The sequence below is a fragment of the Phoxinus phoxinus genome, assembly GCF_949152265.1.
Source record: "Phoxinus phoxinus genome assembly, chromosome: 14".
Taxonomy (NCBI): domain Eukaryota; kingdom Metazoa; phylum Chordata; class Actinopteri; order Cypriniformes; family Leuciscidae; genus Phoxinus; species Phoxinus phoxinus.
In genome coordinates this window covers 34,824,122-34,842,452 of record NC_136889.1, presented here as the reverse complement: position 1 = coordinate 34,842,452, position 18,331 = coordinate 34,824,122, and the positions used below count along the sequence as shown (strand labels likewise).

At 42.1% G+C, this 18,331-nt stretch overlaps 1 protein-coding gene across 1 annotated transcript; it reads right to left on the bottom strand.

Moving 5' to 3' along the window:
- Positions 1–38: 38 nt before the first annotated feature.
- On the bottom strand, positions 39–16,911 carry chs1 (chitin synthase 1; the record flags this gene model as incomplete). The annotated part of the gene is made up of 19 exons (XM_079634623.1): positions 39–1,109; positions 1,268–1,334; positions 1,444–1,661; positions 1,749–1,859; positions 4,658–5,013; positions 5,110–5,246; positions 5,341–5,881; positions 5,976–6,155; positions 6,762–7,046; positions 7,345–7,545; positions 9,032–9,266; positions 9,602–9,667; positions 9,758–9,905; positions 10,025–10,201; positions 11,030–11,128; positions 11,224–12,332; positions 13,342–13,527; positions 14,460–14,595; positions 16,865–16,911. 19 exons carry the CDS (start codon positions 16,909–16,911, stop codon positions 1,035–1,037), a joined length of 4,374 nt encoding a protein of 1,457 aa, XP_079490749.1. The 3' UTR covers positions 39–1,034.
- Positions 16,912–18,331: the final 1,420 nt, after the last annotated feature.

Genomic DNA, 18,331 nt, shown 5'->3' with positions numbered 1-18,331 from the left:
TTGTTCTGTCCACCCATATCTATCATCTATCTTTCTATCTGTATCGATCCATCCATCCATCATCTGTCTATCATTCTATCCATATATCTATCCATCCATATTATTCTGTCTGTCTGCCTGTCTATCTATCTATATATCTATCTCATTTCATCTATCCATACATCTATCTGTCTGTCTTGTATCTATAGTTCTATATATCCATCCATCCATCTCGTTCTGTCCATCTGTCTATCGTTCTATCTATCTATCATCGTTCTATCCATATATGTATCCATCCATTCATATCATTCCATCTATCGTTCTATCTTTCCATATATCCATCTGTCTCTGTTTGTCTATGTATTCTATCTATCCATATATCTCTGTCCATCCATCCTTCAAGAATAATGACACAATTTTCAATCTGTTCTTCAAGCAAAGTGATCAAAGGCCATCAGACGACTGATCTTATGTAATATACATGTTATGACATTTTTTTGGCACGTTGATGTCACAATGGAGATAATTCACTTCATGTGAAAAAAATGTCCTGGATATTCCTAAATAAATGTGTGTTCCATGGAAGAGATGTAGAGAGGTTTGGAACAACATGAGGCTGAATAAATAATGACAGAGTTTTTATTAAATGGTTCTTAAGAACTGCGGCTCAAGACACGGCAGGTTAATGACAAATGTGATATTACTGAAGCCTGGGTAATACTGGTGATAATATGATAAACTCATCTTGCATTGCATTACCATAAAAAGAGATTTTTAATGAAATGTGTTTCCAGTAAATAGAACATTTAATATTTGACAAACTAATACAATAACACAGATATAAACTACGCAAATGATCAAAAGGTAAAACATTCAAAGCATACATAGAAAATAGTGACTTTTATTCAGTGCAAAAAATCTACAGTAAACAAATCCTAGCTCCAATTTCGGGCATGTGTTGTTAATCCGGCTTCATTGTTTTCTTTTTCATGCATGAGAAACCATTCATTCACTTCGACTGTAACTTGCTAACTAGGAATGAAAGCGTGATTGTTTCACAAGTCGTCGCCGGTGATGACAAGAGTACTCTGCATTTCATTCCCCAGGATAAATCCATCGTCTTCATCCTCCTGTGAACAACAAACCCAGCATTAAAAGAGTACTGGGGGGGTAACTCATTACAAGTAACTTGAGTTACATAATCAGATTACAGATTCTAGTAAAAGAGTCATAAAACAGTCAGCTTAGTTGAATCGTGGCTAAACGGCACTAAAGAGAGTTTACTCGCCTCATTCTTTTCCTTGTAGTTTTTCTCCGTGCCTCTGTACGACACCACATGGATGAGGGTGTAAACCCTGTAATGGAACACAACAGGGCTTCAATCTCAAATAATCAAGGTCCATATATATATAATCTTGGATTGGTAGTGCAGGAGCCAGTGCCGCTGCGTGGCGTGTGTTGTACCTGTGGTAGAGCATCGCCAGGAACTGAACGATGAGCAGAACGGCGAAAGACAGCAGAAACATCAAACTCAAAGGCTCCACCTTCATGGGGTCTGGGGCCAACGTATTGTTCGGATAGTACTTAGGAATCTCGATGCTCAGAACATCACCGCCAATGGCTTGAAGGAAGAACGTCGCCACAACCCATAGGACGTTAATTATGAAGTACAAAAACACTGCCTGCACACATGAAAAAAGAGAATAGTTCACATTTAGCATATAAAATAACGGGCCAGAAAAGATGAACTGTTCATTTGCCAACCTTACCTTGTTTCGTAGAGACTTAAGCTCCCGTGTCACTTCGTCGAGATGAGCTTTATCATCTTGAATGGGCTTGAGATAACGCTCTAGTAGTTTATTCCAGAAATCAGTTTCATCCTGGTAACACAGGGAATCAGTTTTCTTTTCTTCATATGAAATTGTAGCACAAACATAATTCATTACCAATAAGATATGGCTCCGTTTAAAAGTCGATCAGTTAATTTAGCCAAAGGCATTTATAAACCACGGAAGCTTCACACGTCATGATAACCGTATTCCTATCAACCTGTCAAAGCCAACCATTACCCTAAAGAGGCCAAACAGATTCATAACTGTAACCTCATAACTGCTTGTTAAACTAATAACTCCTGAGACAACTCGTTGTTCCCAAATCCTATAAAAAATTTGTTCAAAATGAACGAATAATTCATGATTGACCCATTTCTACTGTTCTACTGTAATTGTGGGCGGAGTCATTATGTTCGCTACATAATTGTGGGTGGAGTCACGATGTTTGCTAACATATTTGTGGGCGGAGTCATGATGTTCTCTAACAGAATTGGGGGTGGAGTCATGATGCTTACTAACAGAATTGTGGGCAGAGTCATGATGTTTTCTAACAGAATTGTGGACGGAGTCATGATGGTCGCTAACATAATTGTGGGCGGAGTCATTATGTTCACTACATAATTGTGGGTGGAGTCACGATGTTTTCTAACAGAATTGTGGAAGGAGTCATGATGTTCTCTAACAGAATTGTGGACGGAGTCATGATGGTCGCTAACATAATTGTGGGCGGAGTCATTATGTTCACTACAAAAATGTGGGCGGAGTTATTATGTTCAATACAGAATTGTGGGCGGAGTCATGATGTTCACTACAAAATTGTGGGCGAGTCATGATGTTTGCTAACATATTTGTGGGTGGAGTCATGATGTTCGCTACAGAATTGTGGGCGGAGTCATGATGTTCACTAACAGAATTGTGGGCGGAGTCATGATGTTCACTACAGAATTTTGGGCGGAGTCATGATGTTTGCTAACATGTTTGTGGACGGAGTCATGATGTTCGCTACAGAATTATTGGCAGAGTCATGATGTTCACTAACAGAATTGTGGGCGGAGTCATGATGTTCACTACAGAATTGTGGGCGGAGTCATGATGTTCACTAACAGAATTGTGGGCGGAGTCATGATGTTCACTAACAGAATTGTGGGCGGAGTCATGATGTTCACTACAGAATTGAAGCAAATGACAAGAAGAGCAAATGGAAAGCCCAAAAGAATGGTCTACCACAAGGCAGCGTATTGGCCCCCCTCCTCTTCAATATCTACACTAATGATCAACCACTCCACCCAAAATGTCGCCGCTTTATCTATGCTGACGATCTCTGCATTACCACCCAACAAGAGAACTTCCAGAAGATTGAACCTGTCCTGGAAAGTGCCCTCCAAGAACTGACAACCTACTACAATAACAACTATCTGAAACCCAACCCACTAAAAACCCAACTCTGCAGTTTCCATCTTAAAAATCGAGATGCGAAAAAAGAACTAAACGTCTCATGGGATGGCTACAAACTCTCCAACCACTCCCACCCAATGTACCTGGGAGTCACACTTGACAGGACACTTTCTTTCAAAACTCACCTTCAGAACACCAAAGCCAAGATCAACACTCGCAATAACATCCTGCGCAAACTGGTCAACTCAAAATGGGGCGCCAAACCACCGACTGTCCGCGCAACTGCCCTAGCCTTGTGCTTCTCCACAGCCGAATATGCGTGCTCAAGCTGGAGCCGCTCCCACCACACTAAACTGATTGACACTGCACTAAACGACACCTGCCGCATTATCACGGGATGTATAAAGTCAACGCCAGTCCCGTGCCTCTATGCTCTAGCAGGCATTGCTCCCCCCTACATCAGACGAATCGTTGCCTCCCAAGACGAGCGGAGAGCACAGGAGCTTGACACAAGACACCCCCTACACGGACACACAGCACCCCCACCTCGTCTGAAATCAAGAGTCAGTTTTTTGCTAACAGTTCCAGCACTTCTGACAACAAAAGAAATGGCAAGGTCGAACATTTGGAAAGATGAATGGAACCAGCTAAACACACAAGCACAGGACTGGATGGAGAGAGGAATCACCCCAACTGAATGTCCCGCCAGCGGGGACAACCTCCCATGGCTAACTTGGAAGACGCTCAACAGACTACGAGTGGAACAAGGGAGGTGCAAAGCACTTATGAAAGCATGGAACTATCAGACAGACGACACATGCAGCTGTGGAGCAATACAGACAATGTCCCACCTACTGGAGTGTAAAAATGCTCCTCAGTGCAGCCCCCAGGACTTGGCTGAACCGACCCCATCAGCTGTGGCATGCGCCAGATACTGGCAGAACGACATCTGAAGTTGCAAAGGACTCGAAGAAGACTACAGAATTGTGGGCGGAGTCATGATGTTCACTACATAATTGTGGGCGGAGTCATGATGTTCACTACAGAATTGTTGGCGGAGTCATGATGTTCACTAACAGAATTGTGGACGGAGTCATGATGTTCACTACAGAATTGTGGGCGGAGTCATGATGTTCACTAACAGAATTGTGGGCGGAGTCATGATGTTCACTACAGAATTGTGGGCGGAGTCATGATGTTCACTACAGAATTGTGGGCGGAGTCATGGTGTTCACTACAGAATTGTGGGCGGAGTCATGATGTTCACTACAGAATTGTTGGCGGAGTCATGATGTTCACTACAGAATTGTGGGCAGAGTCATGATATTTGCTAACAGTATAAACTCTGCAAAGGTATTTCAAACGTATTTTTATCCCTAAGCGAAGAGCAAAAAATAACTTCGCTGTGAGTATATCAGGGCCTTAAATCTTAACCATTCACAAAACCTTACCTCAGATAGCTTCTCAACCTGTGGCGCCACAAGCGTTCGCTCGATCCCCCTCTTGACGCGGCGCTCCAGTCTCAGCGCTCCGTTCTCGATGCGGTTGGACTTTACGATGCGTCTGGCGGCTTCATTCAGGGCGTATTGCAGTTCCTCCAGCTGAGTCTCGGTCAGCACATCCTCCGGACCCACTTTATCCCTCAGCTCATCATTCAGGGTGTCGGTGAGAATCGACACCAGTTCCTCACACAGATCCTCCTGGTTCTTGTTCCTCAGCGTGTATCTGATCTGCTCCTGAAGGTTTCTCTTCAGATTTGCATAGGTCAGTTTCTTCAGGAACTCTCTCTTCACGGGCTCCACCCAATCTGTCCATTAGAATACGACATTTTAATAATCATTCAATGCACAGACCAACTTTACACTCATGAAACCACGTGTTCTAGAAAAGGGAGATCTTTTACCACTCTCAGGCACAACTTCCTTCGGCTCCAAATTATTGTAGTCATAATCATAATCATCATCGTCGTCGTCATCGTCTGTGTAGTCTGTGTCATCGTTAAAATGGTCCGGTTTCTTCTCAATGCTTTTGGAACTCCCACTGTAAGATTAATTTAGAGAGCCCATTTGTAAACCAATAAGAACTTTTCTTCAGCATTTCAATTGTAATCCGAACACGTTTTCATATTCTTTACCTTCTCTCTGAGTCCGTGTCTTTTTCCTTGTTGTCCTTGTTGAGATTCTCTTTGGATTTGTCCTTCTTATGACTTATCTCCTGGTCGTAGTCCAGAATGTGTTTTTTGGCATCTAAATGGCTCGGTTCTTCATTGGCGCTCTGAGCCGGCGGCTCGATGGGCTCGGGTTTGGCAGCTTGTGTTGGATTGACGGCTTGCTGCATTTGTTGAAGCAGTAGATTTTCGGTCTCTTGAGTGACTTGGATTTTCACATCCCAACAGCACATTTTGCAGTCGCGATTGCACACGACCCCCACTTGCTTTTTCTGCTCCTTGCCCTTAGTTGTTTCTCGAGTTCCCCAAGATACAATGTGCATGTTGACTAGGGAGTATATGGTGAGGAGGAGATAGCCACTGGGAATGCAGATGAAGTACATCAGACCGTAGATGATCAGAGTGCTCTCTTGAGGGTGAAGGATGGCTGTCACCAAGTACATGATCGCACCGGACAGCAGGAAGAGTCCAGTAGGAGTTATGAATGTTTGTTGTATAACCATGTCGCCTAAAATCAGAAGTACAATGAGATGGAATGTCACAAAGCACATTTTTGACACAATTCAAATGCAAAGAAAAAAACGACGATTAACAATAATTACCAATAATGGAAAAGAAGGACGCAGTCATCAGGAAGGCATATATGACACTGAGAATGGCAGCAATTGTGATTTGGAAGTTGGGTTTGGCCAAAAAACATATGATCATGTAAATTGTTGGAGGTATAACCGCAATTATTATGGAAAGAGTGCCTGAAATCTTAAACACAAATTGGAATGCTCCTAAAATGGAAAAAAAAGAGAAAATTAGCAGAATTTGTACTCACTTTTCATACTTTTATATATTCTCAGAAACATTTTCAATATGCGTATCATTAAATCATTAATAATCATCCACTCCTACTCCTGGAGAGCCACTGTCCTGGATAATTCAGCTCCAACCCCAGTTAAACACACCTGAACCTGTTAATCAAGGTCTCACAAGGCAGACCAGAAACGTCCAGGCAGGAGTTTTGAGGCAAGTTGAAGAAAAACTCTTCTCCAAGACTGAGTTTGGACACCCCTATCATAGAATCTTGAAGATTCTTTATATATTTTTAAAGTTACTTTGTCATACCAGCCTAAGAAGGTCCCAGCTCAACCAAGTTTCCACCAGATTATGTAATACACAAACCCTATACAGGTTGATCAAATGGTCTACTACATGGTTCCTCAAATCCAGGCCTGGAGGGCCACCGTCCGTCAGAGTTTAGCTCAAACCATGATCAAACACTGATGTAATTTTCTATTAACTCTGGAGATCTTGACTAACTTGTTCAGGTGTGTTTGATCAGGGTTGGATCCCTGAAATCCTTTTCCTTGTTTTTCACCAAGTCTTTGTAAATGTACCTGCAATCATGAGGGTAACAGATGCAGGTCCCAGAATGGAGGAAGCCACGGTGAAAATCTGATACAAGATGTAGAGCATGGAGATGGAGGTGTTCCTCTTGACCGTTTCTCTCCCGCTGTGGAGCAGATCGAGAGTGTTGGCCAGTGTCGAAGGACCCCATCGACGTCTCTGGTTGTAAAACTCTTTGAACTCTTGAGGAGAGTTGGTGTAAGCATCTGAGGCGGCGTTATACTCCACACGCCAGCCCTGCTGCAGGAGAAGAGTGCACAGCCATCGGTCCTCACCTAAATGTGAACGGTTCAGTAAGATGATGAGCTGGCAGGACGTGAATGATCTGAACATAAGAACCATGCAATATGCAATAAGCCTTGCTAATTGTCTACTACACTGGGCTGCGTTTCCTAACAGCATTGTAGGCCTAAGTTGATCAAAGAACAATTACCACCAATGGTCTTAATGATCAACTTAGGCTTACGATCCTTTTGGGAAAAATACATGCCAGAGTTACATGCCTTTCTTTGAGGGGATTCATCTTTTTTTAGGCCATTCATTCCCGCCCCAAACCCCCAGGTAGGGATTTACCTTGATCGTACTGCACATACTCGGAGGCTCGGGTGGCTTTGGTGGTGTATCGTTTCAGGACGTTGTCGTCCATCAGCGCAGATCCTCTGAACAGACTGAAACAGCCTGGACTGCACAGAACTGACCCGAACACGTGCTCCGCGGTCTTCTGAAGCCAGTGACCCACTGCATACTCGAACTTCTGATACCACACCATCGGGCCTGAAACATCACATTCACAGAGCCAAAGAACATGAATCGCTGTTTTGAACAATGGGGAGTAGTGTGCATAACTGCCTTTGAGCAGTTTTTTCTTCAGGCACGTCTTTCTGATAGCTGAGCAATGTTATCGCATTGTAAATGGTGGGTGTCATGTTTTGTTAAGATTAGCTATCTTTTCAGTGGATCTTTCCAGCATGCATGGTGTGGTGCGACGTTTATATAAAACTGCAATAATTTCAGGCAAGGGTTTATGTCAATGGACTTTGTATATTGATCAGTATTTAAATTGCAGGTCAATAAAAGGGCGCGCCATTATCTGCTATATAATCCAGTGCTGCTTCTTCTTTCTTCCTTTTTGCCATATACAGTCTTTAGTCAGTTCTATGTAATACTGTTATGTAATTCAAAGATGTGTTTTAACATACTACTTTCCCAATGAGGAAAGCTTTTTTCAAAAGATGATAATTACTGTTCAGTTCTTTGATTTTCTCTCTGAACACTTGGGGTGTAACGGTACGGACGTCACGGTTCGGAGCATAGAGTCAGTCACAGGCGATCCACACTACAGTCCGGGGGAGGGGGTCGGTAATGCAATGCTGTTTGCTAACCGCCACGACAGGATAAAGAGCAGAAGAACAGAAGAAGATCTACACACCAACCCAAAACAAGAGTTCAGATGCATGAAAGAGCTTGCTAGTAGCCTATACGCTGAGTTTCGATTAAGTTTTGTGACACGCTCGACAAGCTTCACGGAAAGGAAACTGAGATGGCAGAAAGGGGCATCCTTTGTGTGTTCATTATTTTACAAAAGACAGTTTCGAATGATGTCTTACACTTATCTGTATGACCATAAATGGAGTATTTTAAGTTGTTTCCACTCTTATAATGAGACAAAATCATGTGGCATTGTGCTGATTTCATGGAAGTCCAGTAATAAAATATGATTGTCCTGGAAATGGTAAGCTTAAGGTGACGCATCACTCGCTGTTTTTTTCATTCTCCCAAAAGCGTAAAATTGAATGCGCATCCGCCATTGCATGCGCAAAGAAAATGACAGCGCAGGCTACGCACATTAATGTTAATGAATCTAAAATCAAATCAATAATTTTTAAATCAATTGGTTTGAAATCAGTTTGAATCAAACCAATAAGTTATAAAACAGAGTTTAGACAATTCCTTATTTTTTTTATTTTAGGCAATCATGAATCTGGTTTGTCATCAGCCCTACAAAAACATATGAACTATACAAGAGTGCATTCTGTTTACTGCTTAGTGCTTAATACACTAAAGGAGGCTGTATTGTTCCAACTAGAGGACTAAATGCCGCTAAGTGGAACAAACTGTACTACTGTCTGTTCAAAATGAATGAAAAGTTGCATTTGTTGCTTTTCCTGTTGTATCGAGCTGCGACCCCAAACCCGAGGTACGTACCGAACCGTGACTTCTGTGTACCGTAATGCCCTTACTGAACACTGATGATTTTTACCCATTCCAGTGGGGTGGATCCGTCCACACGCTGCACCCACGGTGTCATACATTCTCAGACGGTCCACAAGCAGTATCAGAGCGCCGGGCTGGAAGTCTGTGTCTCCGTCCAAAGCCATGATATACGTGTTGTCATCAGATATATGCTTCCTCTTGCTGTCATTATCATGAGTAGGTAGTAAATAAGTCTCACTATCTAATGATATGAGACTGGCACGGCATGGGTTGTTTTGTCTCTGTAAGAACACAGTGTCAAAAATCAGCCGTATGTGGTTACTAGGATGTCTAGGGGTTGCAAAGCTTTTCTGGGTTTCAGTTTCGACATGGCTGCTCAAGTCAAAAGAGTTTGTTCTTGTGTCTCTGGTCTCTAGATATGGCTTGGGTCCTTCAATGCAAGTGTGTGAGACCTTTTAACGTAAATCTAATCAGCTGTATGGTTTATGCATGCGGCACAGACAGTTTAGGGTTAGGCATTTGTTTGAATCACTAAACCAACAAAAGAACAAAAGAGTAATAGTGAAGCTTGACTTATCAAACATCACCAGTGACTGAATGATCAATGAAAACTTACTGTTATTTTCTGAGGGTTTTTGACATAGTATCCTTTCCAACCAAGCAGGTAATACAGGTACATGATCTGAAAATGCACAGGTGTTCAGTCAGGTTCAGGTAAGCATTCAAAGACTGAATTATTCTTCATACTAAGGAATAAGGCTTTGACGTTCACCTGTGACCATCTCTTTTTATTTCGAATCAGAGCTTTATCCTTCAAGTGGAAAAAAAGCATGTTTCCCTCCGGCATGACAAACACAAGACGACCACCGTATGGCGTTTCAATGATAGAAACCTCATCTGGCTCCTTATTCGTAAATACCCTTAAGGGCAAAAACAGGCCAATTTGGTTTACAGTTGGTTGTGAAATATCAATAACATCCATCTGCTCAAATGAGTCACATACCATAAGCTGATAACGGATAGGAAAACTTTGCCTTACCTGTACACCTCCATGACAACACTTATAAGATCGGAAACATATGTGTTGACAAGCTTCTTCTCAGTGCCAGTTTCTTTGTCTTTTTCAATCATGAAGGCATCGTCGACATAAATATGGCACTCAAAGTCAAAGACATCCTTGTGTTCCTCCTTTGGATCCCCTCTGTATCTGTCCAATCTGAAACCAACAAACAAGGGATATGAATAAAGAACAGCCTTAGTGATCATATATAACGAGGACCAACTAGGTTATTCTTTGCTTAAAGGCCATGTTGCAGGTTAACCACCACTGTCGATTAATGGGTACATAAATCACTCAAGATATGTATATCAATTTTAAAATGTCTCAAAAATGGTCTTAAATACCAGTTTTTTAAGTTTTTGGTATTATCGTTTTTTTTCACGCAATTCGGTGATGACGTCGCGTTGGGGAGACGTGGAGGAAAGGTAGCCTGATGGCCGTCAAAGCCAGTGAAATGCATAGTCCGAGGAGAATGAGTGGAGAGTTGGTGAAGTGTCCTGGTGAGTTGCTATCATTTAGCAACGCAGCAATGAGATACTGTAGCGACACATTTTTTTTTTTTACTGTCATTGCATAGCACTTTTTCACGAAGTCCAACTTAAACAGTTATAGGTGACTAGAGATGTGTTGTATAGACCATGATCATGTTCTATAATCTGAATACTCTCGTCTACTACTCGTCTCTCTAGTCACTCTCAACGCTCTCAAGGCGGGCTTTGGTATATTCTCTCCCCAAGGTGACGTCATGCAATGCATTGTGGCGGAAAGGAGAATCGTTGGCGCTGTAAGATAGTACCTACTTTTTCGTATTATATTCCGTTTTGTGATACCCAACAACATAAAATACAATGGATAACAGTTTAAATGTTCATTACCAACAAGCAAATTGCACAAATTCGTTGAAAAATTTAACCTGCAACACGGCCTTTAAGGGGGTTCGAGCTGTAATACATTTACATTGCTCATCCATCACAGTATAAATACCTGAACATTGAAGTCAAGATTTTCAGCATCTCGTCATATGTTTCATGCCACATTGTTGCACAAAGGTAAATGACACAGTTCTCCACTTCGATGTCACTGCTGCATGACAGAGAGGAAACAGATTGACTCGATTAATGCACTTGTGCTGTATTATGTGAATCGTATACATCATGATTTTGTATGAATGTATGTACCTCTCCTTGTTTGACGTACGAATGACTTTCATTTTTGTGTTCAGCAGCATAGAGAGGTCAATGAAGGCAGATTCATACAGGCGGCGTACGAAAAGCTGAGAGGTGCGTTCAATTCTCTGCACTTTTATTTTCCACACGTAATACGTGCATGCAATGAGCCCAAGCCACATGCAGACCCCCTCCAGCGCCAGCATGGAGAAAGGCCACATGGCGTACGGATTGTTGAGTGACGTTCTGCAGATACTGTAGGAAATCTCCAGAATTACAACCGGGGTGGTATTGACGTCCTTGATATTTTTAAGTTCATAGCAAAATGGCCAGAACGGAGAGGAAATGACTTGTGTGGAATTGTCACTAGGATCAGTAATTATGGCCACGGCAGGTGCAATTTCAGGTGAAGGGACTAGATATTCAGTTTGCGTCAAGAAAAGCGTAATGCCCAGGATTAGCGTTACTGGACCGATTAATGACACAGGCAGGGCAAAACCATATCTCACGGCGTGGATCTTGCAGGCCACGACTCCAAACCAGTGGCACGCCGCAGAGCAGAACGCCTGCAGGAAAAACAGCCCGAGGCCTATCTCTATTGTGCCTTGACTGGCTTCGGTGAACGCATTCCAGACGATGGGGTTTTCAGCAATCAGGCAGAAATACAGAAAGTACACCCCCAAAGTCACGACTATTCGAAGGAGGCTGGTGAACAGATACACCGAGTCTCTGAAAGTGTCCAATTCCTTGAGCATCTCCTGAATGTTAGTGCTGGCCTGAAAAGGGTTCTCCCACCAGTTCAGAGAAACCAACACCGAGGCAAAAATCGCAATGCCAACATATACGTAACAGTATTCTATGTGTCCAATGGTGTGTGTGGATTCTCTCACGTAGTAGTCAATCCCCAGCAGAGTGTAACCGCTGAGCACCAGGATGAGGGAGCATATGGGGTAGATGATCATCCAGTTTCTTGTCTGCAAGCGGAAGGCGATCTGGAGCAAGGATGAAAGGATGCAGATCCCTCCTGGGATGCAGAGGTTCGTGAGGATATCGAGCTGAGGCATCACAATGAGCACCAGCACTGCCGTGCCGACCGCCACCAGACTCTCAATCCCACACATCTGCAGAAGCATTAACAGCACATTTCAACTTCCATTGCACTCAAGGGACACATATCATCAGTTCATGCATGTTTGAGCTACAGCGACTACTCTTCTGCCATCAAGTCATCATTGTTATCTAATAGCATGAGCATGTCCTTCGCTAAAGATCGTCTGGTATGTCTAACCTGCAAATAAAATCAGCTTTTGATAGTCGCTGGTTTTGCATAGCTGCTCAAAGCTGGTCTTTCTTGGTTTGTAGTTTGTAGCTTGTGTGGTTGATTATCTGGATCTACCGGGGCTATGGAGGTCTTGGTGCATAAACTTGAATGAAGACCACTATGGCAATTGTATAGATTAGGATGGTCGACTAGTAGATTAGCTCTCATTTTAGCTTTAATATTTTTTGATGGTGCTGCTTTAAAGCAGGCGTCACCAGTCCTTCTCCTGGAGAGCTACAACCCTGATTAAACACAAGCGAATCAAGCCTTCAGGGTTACAACAAGCTGAAGTCTGCAGGAAAGTAGATCTCCAGGAGCAGGCTTGGACACCCCTACTTTATAACAACTTTCAGATGTTGTGTATACTTCACAATATCGCCACATGCGTGGTAAGCACTGCCGGTGTTATGATGGTCTCGGACATGCAGATGTGCCTTTGATTTTACTCACACACACTTTCGCACCCAAGCTGTTTCACGTTTGATTTGGATGCGACGGAAAGCTGGGATATCTGAGAGAGTATGTTTTTCCATCTACGTATGTCAACTAGTTTCATGCATGCAAACCAATTGGTGGGTCTTGTTCGTGATCACATGGACAGCACAAAAGTCTTGGCATTTTTAACTTAAGAAGCCCCTTAAGAAACGCGTCTGAACGGTGTCTGATGAACATGAACCAGAATAATTATACAGCGTTTTCTTAAGGTGGGCTAGCGGTTAGTGAACTTTTGGACTTATTCATTACATTTCTTATGAAATTTGCCATAAAAGTATTTGAAGTTCATGTTATTTTGCATCACGTCAACTCACAATTCCCAGAATCTTTGGGCTAGGGGCCACATAGCTCTTGAAGACACACTTCCACAGAGACTTCAGGAACATCAGGAAGTTTGGCATCACCAGGGCACACATCAACAGCAGCGTGTACAACTGCTGTTGCACGTTGTCCCTCAAAGACTTGGGACTGGACAGAGTGGTCAGAACCAGCAGAGAGCCCTGCAATACAGATGAACAGCCTTGACATTAATGCACTGGACCACAGCACACAGACTCACCTGTCTGTGAACCTGACACATGTCAATCATTCCTATCATGTTCTGTGTTCATTAAAATGTCAGCAACTGCAATAAGAAACAAATTATACTTTGTTTTTGGTCACATTTTAAATTGGGAGGGCTTAACTACTATTTGCAAAAATGAACTCTTTCTCCGCCATTGACAGAATTTTCCGGCTATCCATGTTTTCACTGTTATACTGTAGGGGGCGCTATGAGTGCAGAATCTCCCGATCAAAACACAGGTGAAGAAGAAGCAGAAACGAGTGATACAATTTACATGTGCGTCAGCAATGCTTCTAAAACGATCATCAAACATTAAACAGCATCAAATCTGCCTAATGTTACTGAATGAACTGTGAGCCCAAGATGAGCTGCAGGACTGTGTTGATGGACTCGATCTACTCCATCTGTGTTTGGATCATCGCTCTGAATCTGATCCACTTGTAGTGTAGTCTTTGACCAAAAATGTGATTTTCTCAACTTTCTGTTCAAAATGTTGCTTTTTTTATGAAATGTGTTGATAAAAAAAAATGTATGCATGAAGCTAGAATAAAACATGTTTTTGTGTTTAAAGCAGAGGCTCTGTACAAGTTTGTGAAAATGGTCAATAACGCTGGCTGTGGCTGGCAACCTTTTCAAAAATGCTGGCAGGGAAAGAGTTAAATATCAACAAGACTATGTATTTACTGTGTACAATTCCCACATTTACTGCTCTGCATGCACCATAATGGTAAGCATGACGGGTCCAGATGTTCGTGCGAGCGTGAATCCCAGTGATTGTACTCGTCACCTGGAGATGCCATCAGTAAACAGGGAAGGGTGGGACTGTCCTCTATAAATGTTTATGGTCATGTAACAGTTATGATTCACCTTGCTCACGACGCCGCTGACCAGCACCAGCAGCGCCACGATAACAGCCACCAGGTTCTGCAGAATCCGGAAGCATATTCTCTTCTTCTCCTTCTCGGCTCCGATGGGGTTCAGCTGGAACGGGTCCCAGGTGTCTCTGTGGTCACGAGAGAAGACAACAGTCAGACAGAGGAACTTGTGGGAGGATGACAACAAATGCAGACACAATGCATTTCTTCAGGTCAGCCCCCTGGAATATGCTTTATGGGAGTAAAGTTTTTTTTCCAAAAATCAAAAAAAGCGCATGCACAGATCCAATATACTGTTACACACGCGTTTTATTTCTCAACTCTTTACGCTCACTGAAGACGTAACTACTGTATTTTCCGGACTATAAGTCGCTCCGGAGTATAAGTCGCATCAGTCAAAAAATGCGTCATGAAGAGGAAAAAAACATATATAAGTCGCATTTATGTAGAAATGTATTTCACAAAATCCAAGACCAAGAACAGACATTTAATCTGGAAAGGTTATTCAGCTGCACAACAGCACACAGAACAACAGCTGAATAGTGTCCGGTGTGTTAACGTAACACATTAACAGTTATTCAGCTGCACAATAGCATAAGGAACATACGAGTCCTCTGGCCATCTTGCTTTCAGCCCGTGATTAGCTTTCTTTGTTTTCTTCATGACAGTTAAGCGGCTTTCAGACAGGACGCGGAATGCGTGTTGCCCTTTAGATAACGCAATAGAGCGCAGCGGCAAAAGTTGAACTATTTTAAACTGTGACCGCGGCGTGCGCGCTAGCAGCAACTGGTCGACGCAGCAACAAAATGTCCTCACCGCGCATATTCCGCGTCCTGTCTGAAAGGCGCGTAACCTCTGCTTTTCTCCAGTCCCTCACAAGTTTCTCCCTCACTCTAAACTTTCTTTCTGCTGCTCGATTACCGTTTTCGGCTGCATATTTTACTACCTGCTAGTCTGCAGAATAGTATTTTCTTTTGGGGGCATTTTGTTTGTGTAAGTCTTTCTCAGTTGTCTTTAAGTTAATGTTTCAGTTAACAGAGCGCCCTCTCGCGGCTGTAGACGGTAATGTTTTCTATTGGTTAATCTCAGTCAGTATGAATTCATTTTGAAATATAAGTCGCACCTGACTATAAGTCGCAGGCTTATACTATGAAAATACGGTAACTATTTTTTACAAGGATACTTGACAAGACGGGCATTCTGACATCATTTTGTTTGAATATGTCGGTTCAAGCGCAAGAAGACGTGAAAGAGCTCTAATTAATATATATATTAGGGGTGCGGGGAAAAAGCTCATATATGAATCGCGATTCTATCTTCTACTGATTTGTATCGATTCAAAAATGTCAAAAATCGATTTTCTAAAGTGTTACACTTCTTAAACTTCGCAGTCCTACTTACAGTTCCTTACAGTTATTGACGTTTATCACAATAAGCTGCGAAGGACTCAATGTGGACTCGCGCTGACGGACACAGATGAGCCTCTCACAGCGAACGCGAATTCAGTTCTTTTCACAGATACACACACACTTATGTCAAAAGGAAATCGTGTGGAGTATTCAATGTGAACAGAGTCTGTTATATCCGACCCGAACGATGTTTTATAAGATTGGGTTGACTGAAATGGGAAGAAAAACTAAATCAATTTCAAGATTCACATTTAATTCAGTAGGATTTATTTTCCTTTTTGACCAATTAAACTGCAGTCAAATAAGAAAAGTAACTCAAAACAGTGAACTACGATCAAATCTGTGCACATGTTGAAGTGAAATTTGATTAAAAATCAAGAATCGAATCGTATTGTACCAAAAGATTCCCACCCTAATATATATATATAGGAAGCAGTTTTGAGAATTTTAGATGGCCTACTGTAAGGTTTATATACATCAATAATATCCTAAATATACAGTAACAGTAAAAAAGAAAGAAAGAAAGAAAGAAAGAAAGAAAGAAAGAAAGAAAGAAAGAAAGAAAGAAAGAAAGAAAGAAAGAAGAAACACACTAAACAAAACCACGAAAAGATGAAGGGAATGTTACTAATTACACCAATATTATTAGTAGTATAGGTAGCCTACTATGCAAACTTAAATTTTCAAATATACATAAACTTTAATCCAGCAATACGAAGCATCTTTCTCAAGACTGTTGCTAAAGTCTTTTGTGTTTATGTGTGTATAATGGAGTATTATAAATATTAAACAAAATCAGTTGATACAACTAATAACTATTATACTCCAGCTGTTGTGTGAATGTGGCACTGCATTGCATTTCTATTTCAACTAAAAGCACATCTTCATTACATTGCTCTGTATTTAAGAATAATTTCCCCTCAGTAATGAAACGAAAGCATTGAGCTTTTAGTCTCAGGATGGATGGATTGCTGACGGCGAGTGATACCTGTGTCGGCCTTCTCTCTTCTGTCTCCTCTGCTTCAGTTCCTCCATCTCTCTCTCTCACTCCATTCACCAGCGCAGAGTAATGCCGGCTCACGGATGAACAACACTTAAATCTCACCGAGTACTGCCTGCAATCTCAACCAGCGCACGGCTATAAAAGAGTCCAAAGATCTGCGCGCTTCATCCTTATTACAGCCCTGATCGGAAAACATATTTATGACCTGGACCAAAGTTCAGCCATACGCTTAACATCATCAGAATATTACATGCTCTGAATAATGGATAAATATTGAAGGGAAGGATCTAATTAGAATCCACCATTTTTGAAATGCTCATTAATCATAACAGGAATCACACACACACACACACACACATATTTTATTTTCCATCATGGTGGAGATTTTCCTCTGGGCTCTATTTCGGGAATTATAGATTTATAGAAGTCATGACTTGTTTTCAGACGTTTGTTCAGTGCTGCTGATTTCAGGTCTTGCTCTTCTTATGGGCCTTTAGTCAAAACCTGCCCTGCTCATTTATATGGAAAATACTGTACATAATGAACTAATGAATAAATGAACTCAAGACAGTGTCTTCAATAAGGATTCAGTCTGTTTCGTACACACATGTGCTGGGCCGATCCAAGGGTGGAGAAGATGAGCTGAGTTTTATAACTAATACGATCTGACGCACAACACTTTATCTCACAGCGAACAGATAAAGATGTCCTCTGATACACACACTGCTGGATATTTACATCGGTTATATAATCATCATGATATCTCAGCTGTGTGTCTCCTGTGTGATACTAACATTTTTAGTCCTGGGGTAAATCCTGGATGAGCGTCAGATGACTGTGTGTGTGTGTGTGTGTGTGTGTGTGTGTGTGTGTGTGTGTGTGTGTGTGTGTGTGTGTGTGTGTGTGTGTGTGAGACGCTCCTCCACCCTGAAACTGAAGGATGAATAAAGCCAGAACTTCCTGTGTGTTGGTGTTCAGATCAGCTGATTATCTTACTGAACTCCTGAACGTCAGCAGTGATGCCATAGAAGAACCGTATGTGAAGAACCTTTTGAGCAACGGAAAGACTTGAATGTTAAAGGGGACATATCATGAAAAACGGACTTTTTCCCCCGTGTGTAAGAACTATAATCGGGTCCCCGGTGCTTCTACCAACTGAGAAAACATAAAAAAAGTAAAACCCAGTAGCTCTGTTTTGTGAAGCCTTTCTCTGCAAGCATGTCAACAAATAAGCCAATCAGATTTCACTCTCCTTATGAAATAGGAAGAGGATCTTATTATAATATTACCGGCCCTTAATCTGCACGTTTACACCCACGGTGACAACATTTGGTTCCTCAAACGCCAACAGAGACCAGTTGTAACGTGATGGCAGAAGATCCAGCAAAGCATGAAACTGTTCTGTGGTTGAGCACAGACTGAACACTATTGACCAGAACATGTCAGCGCTGT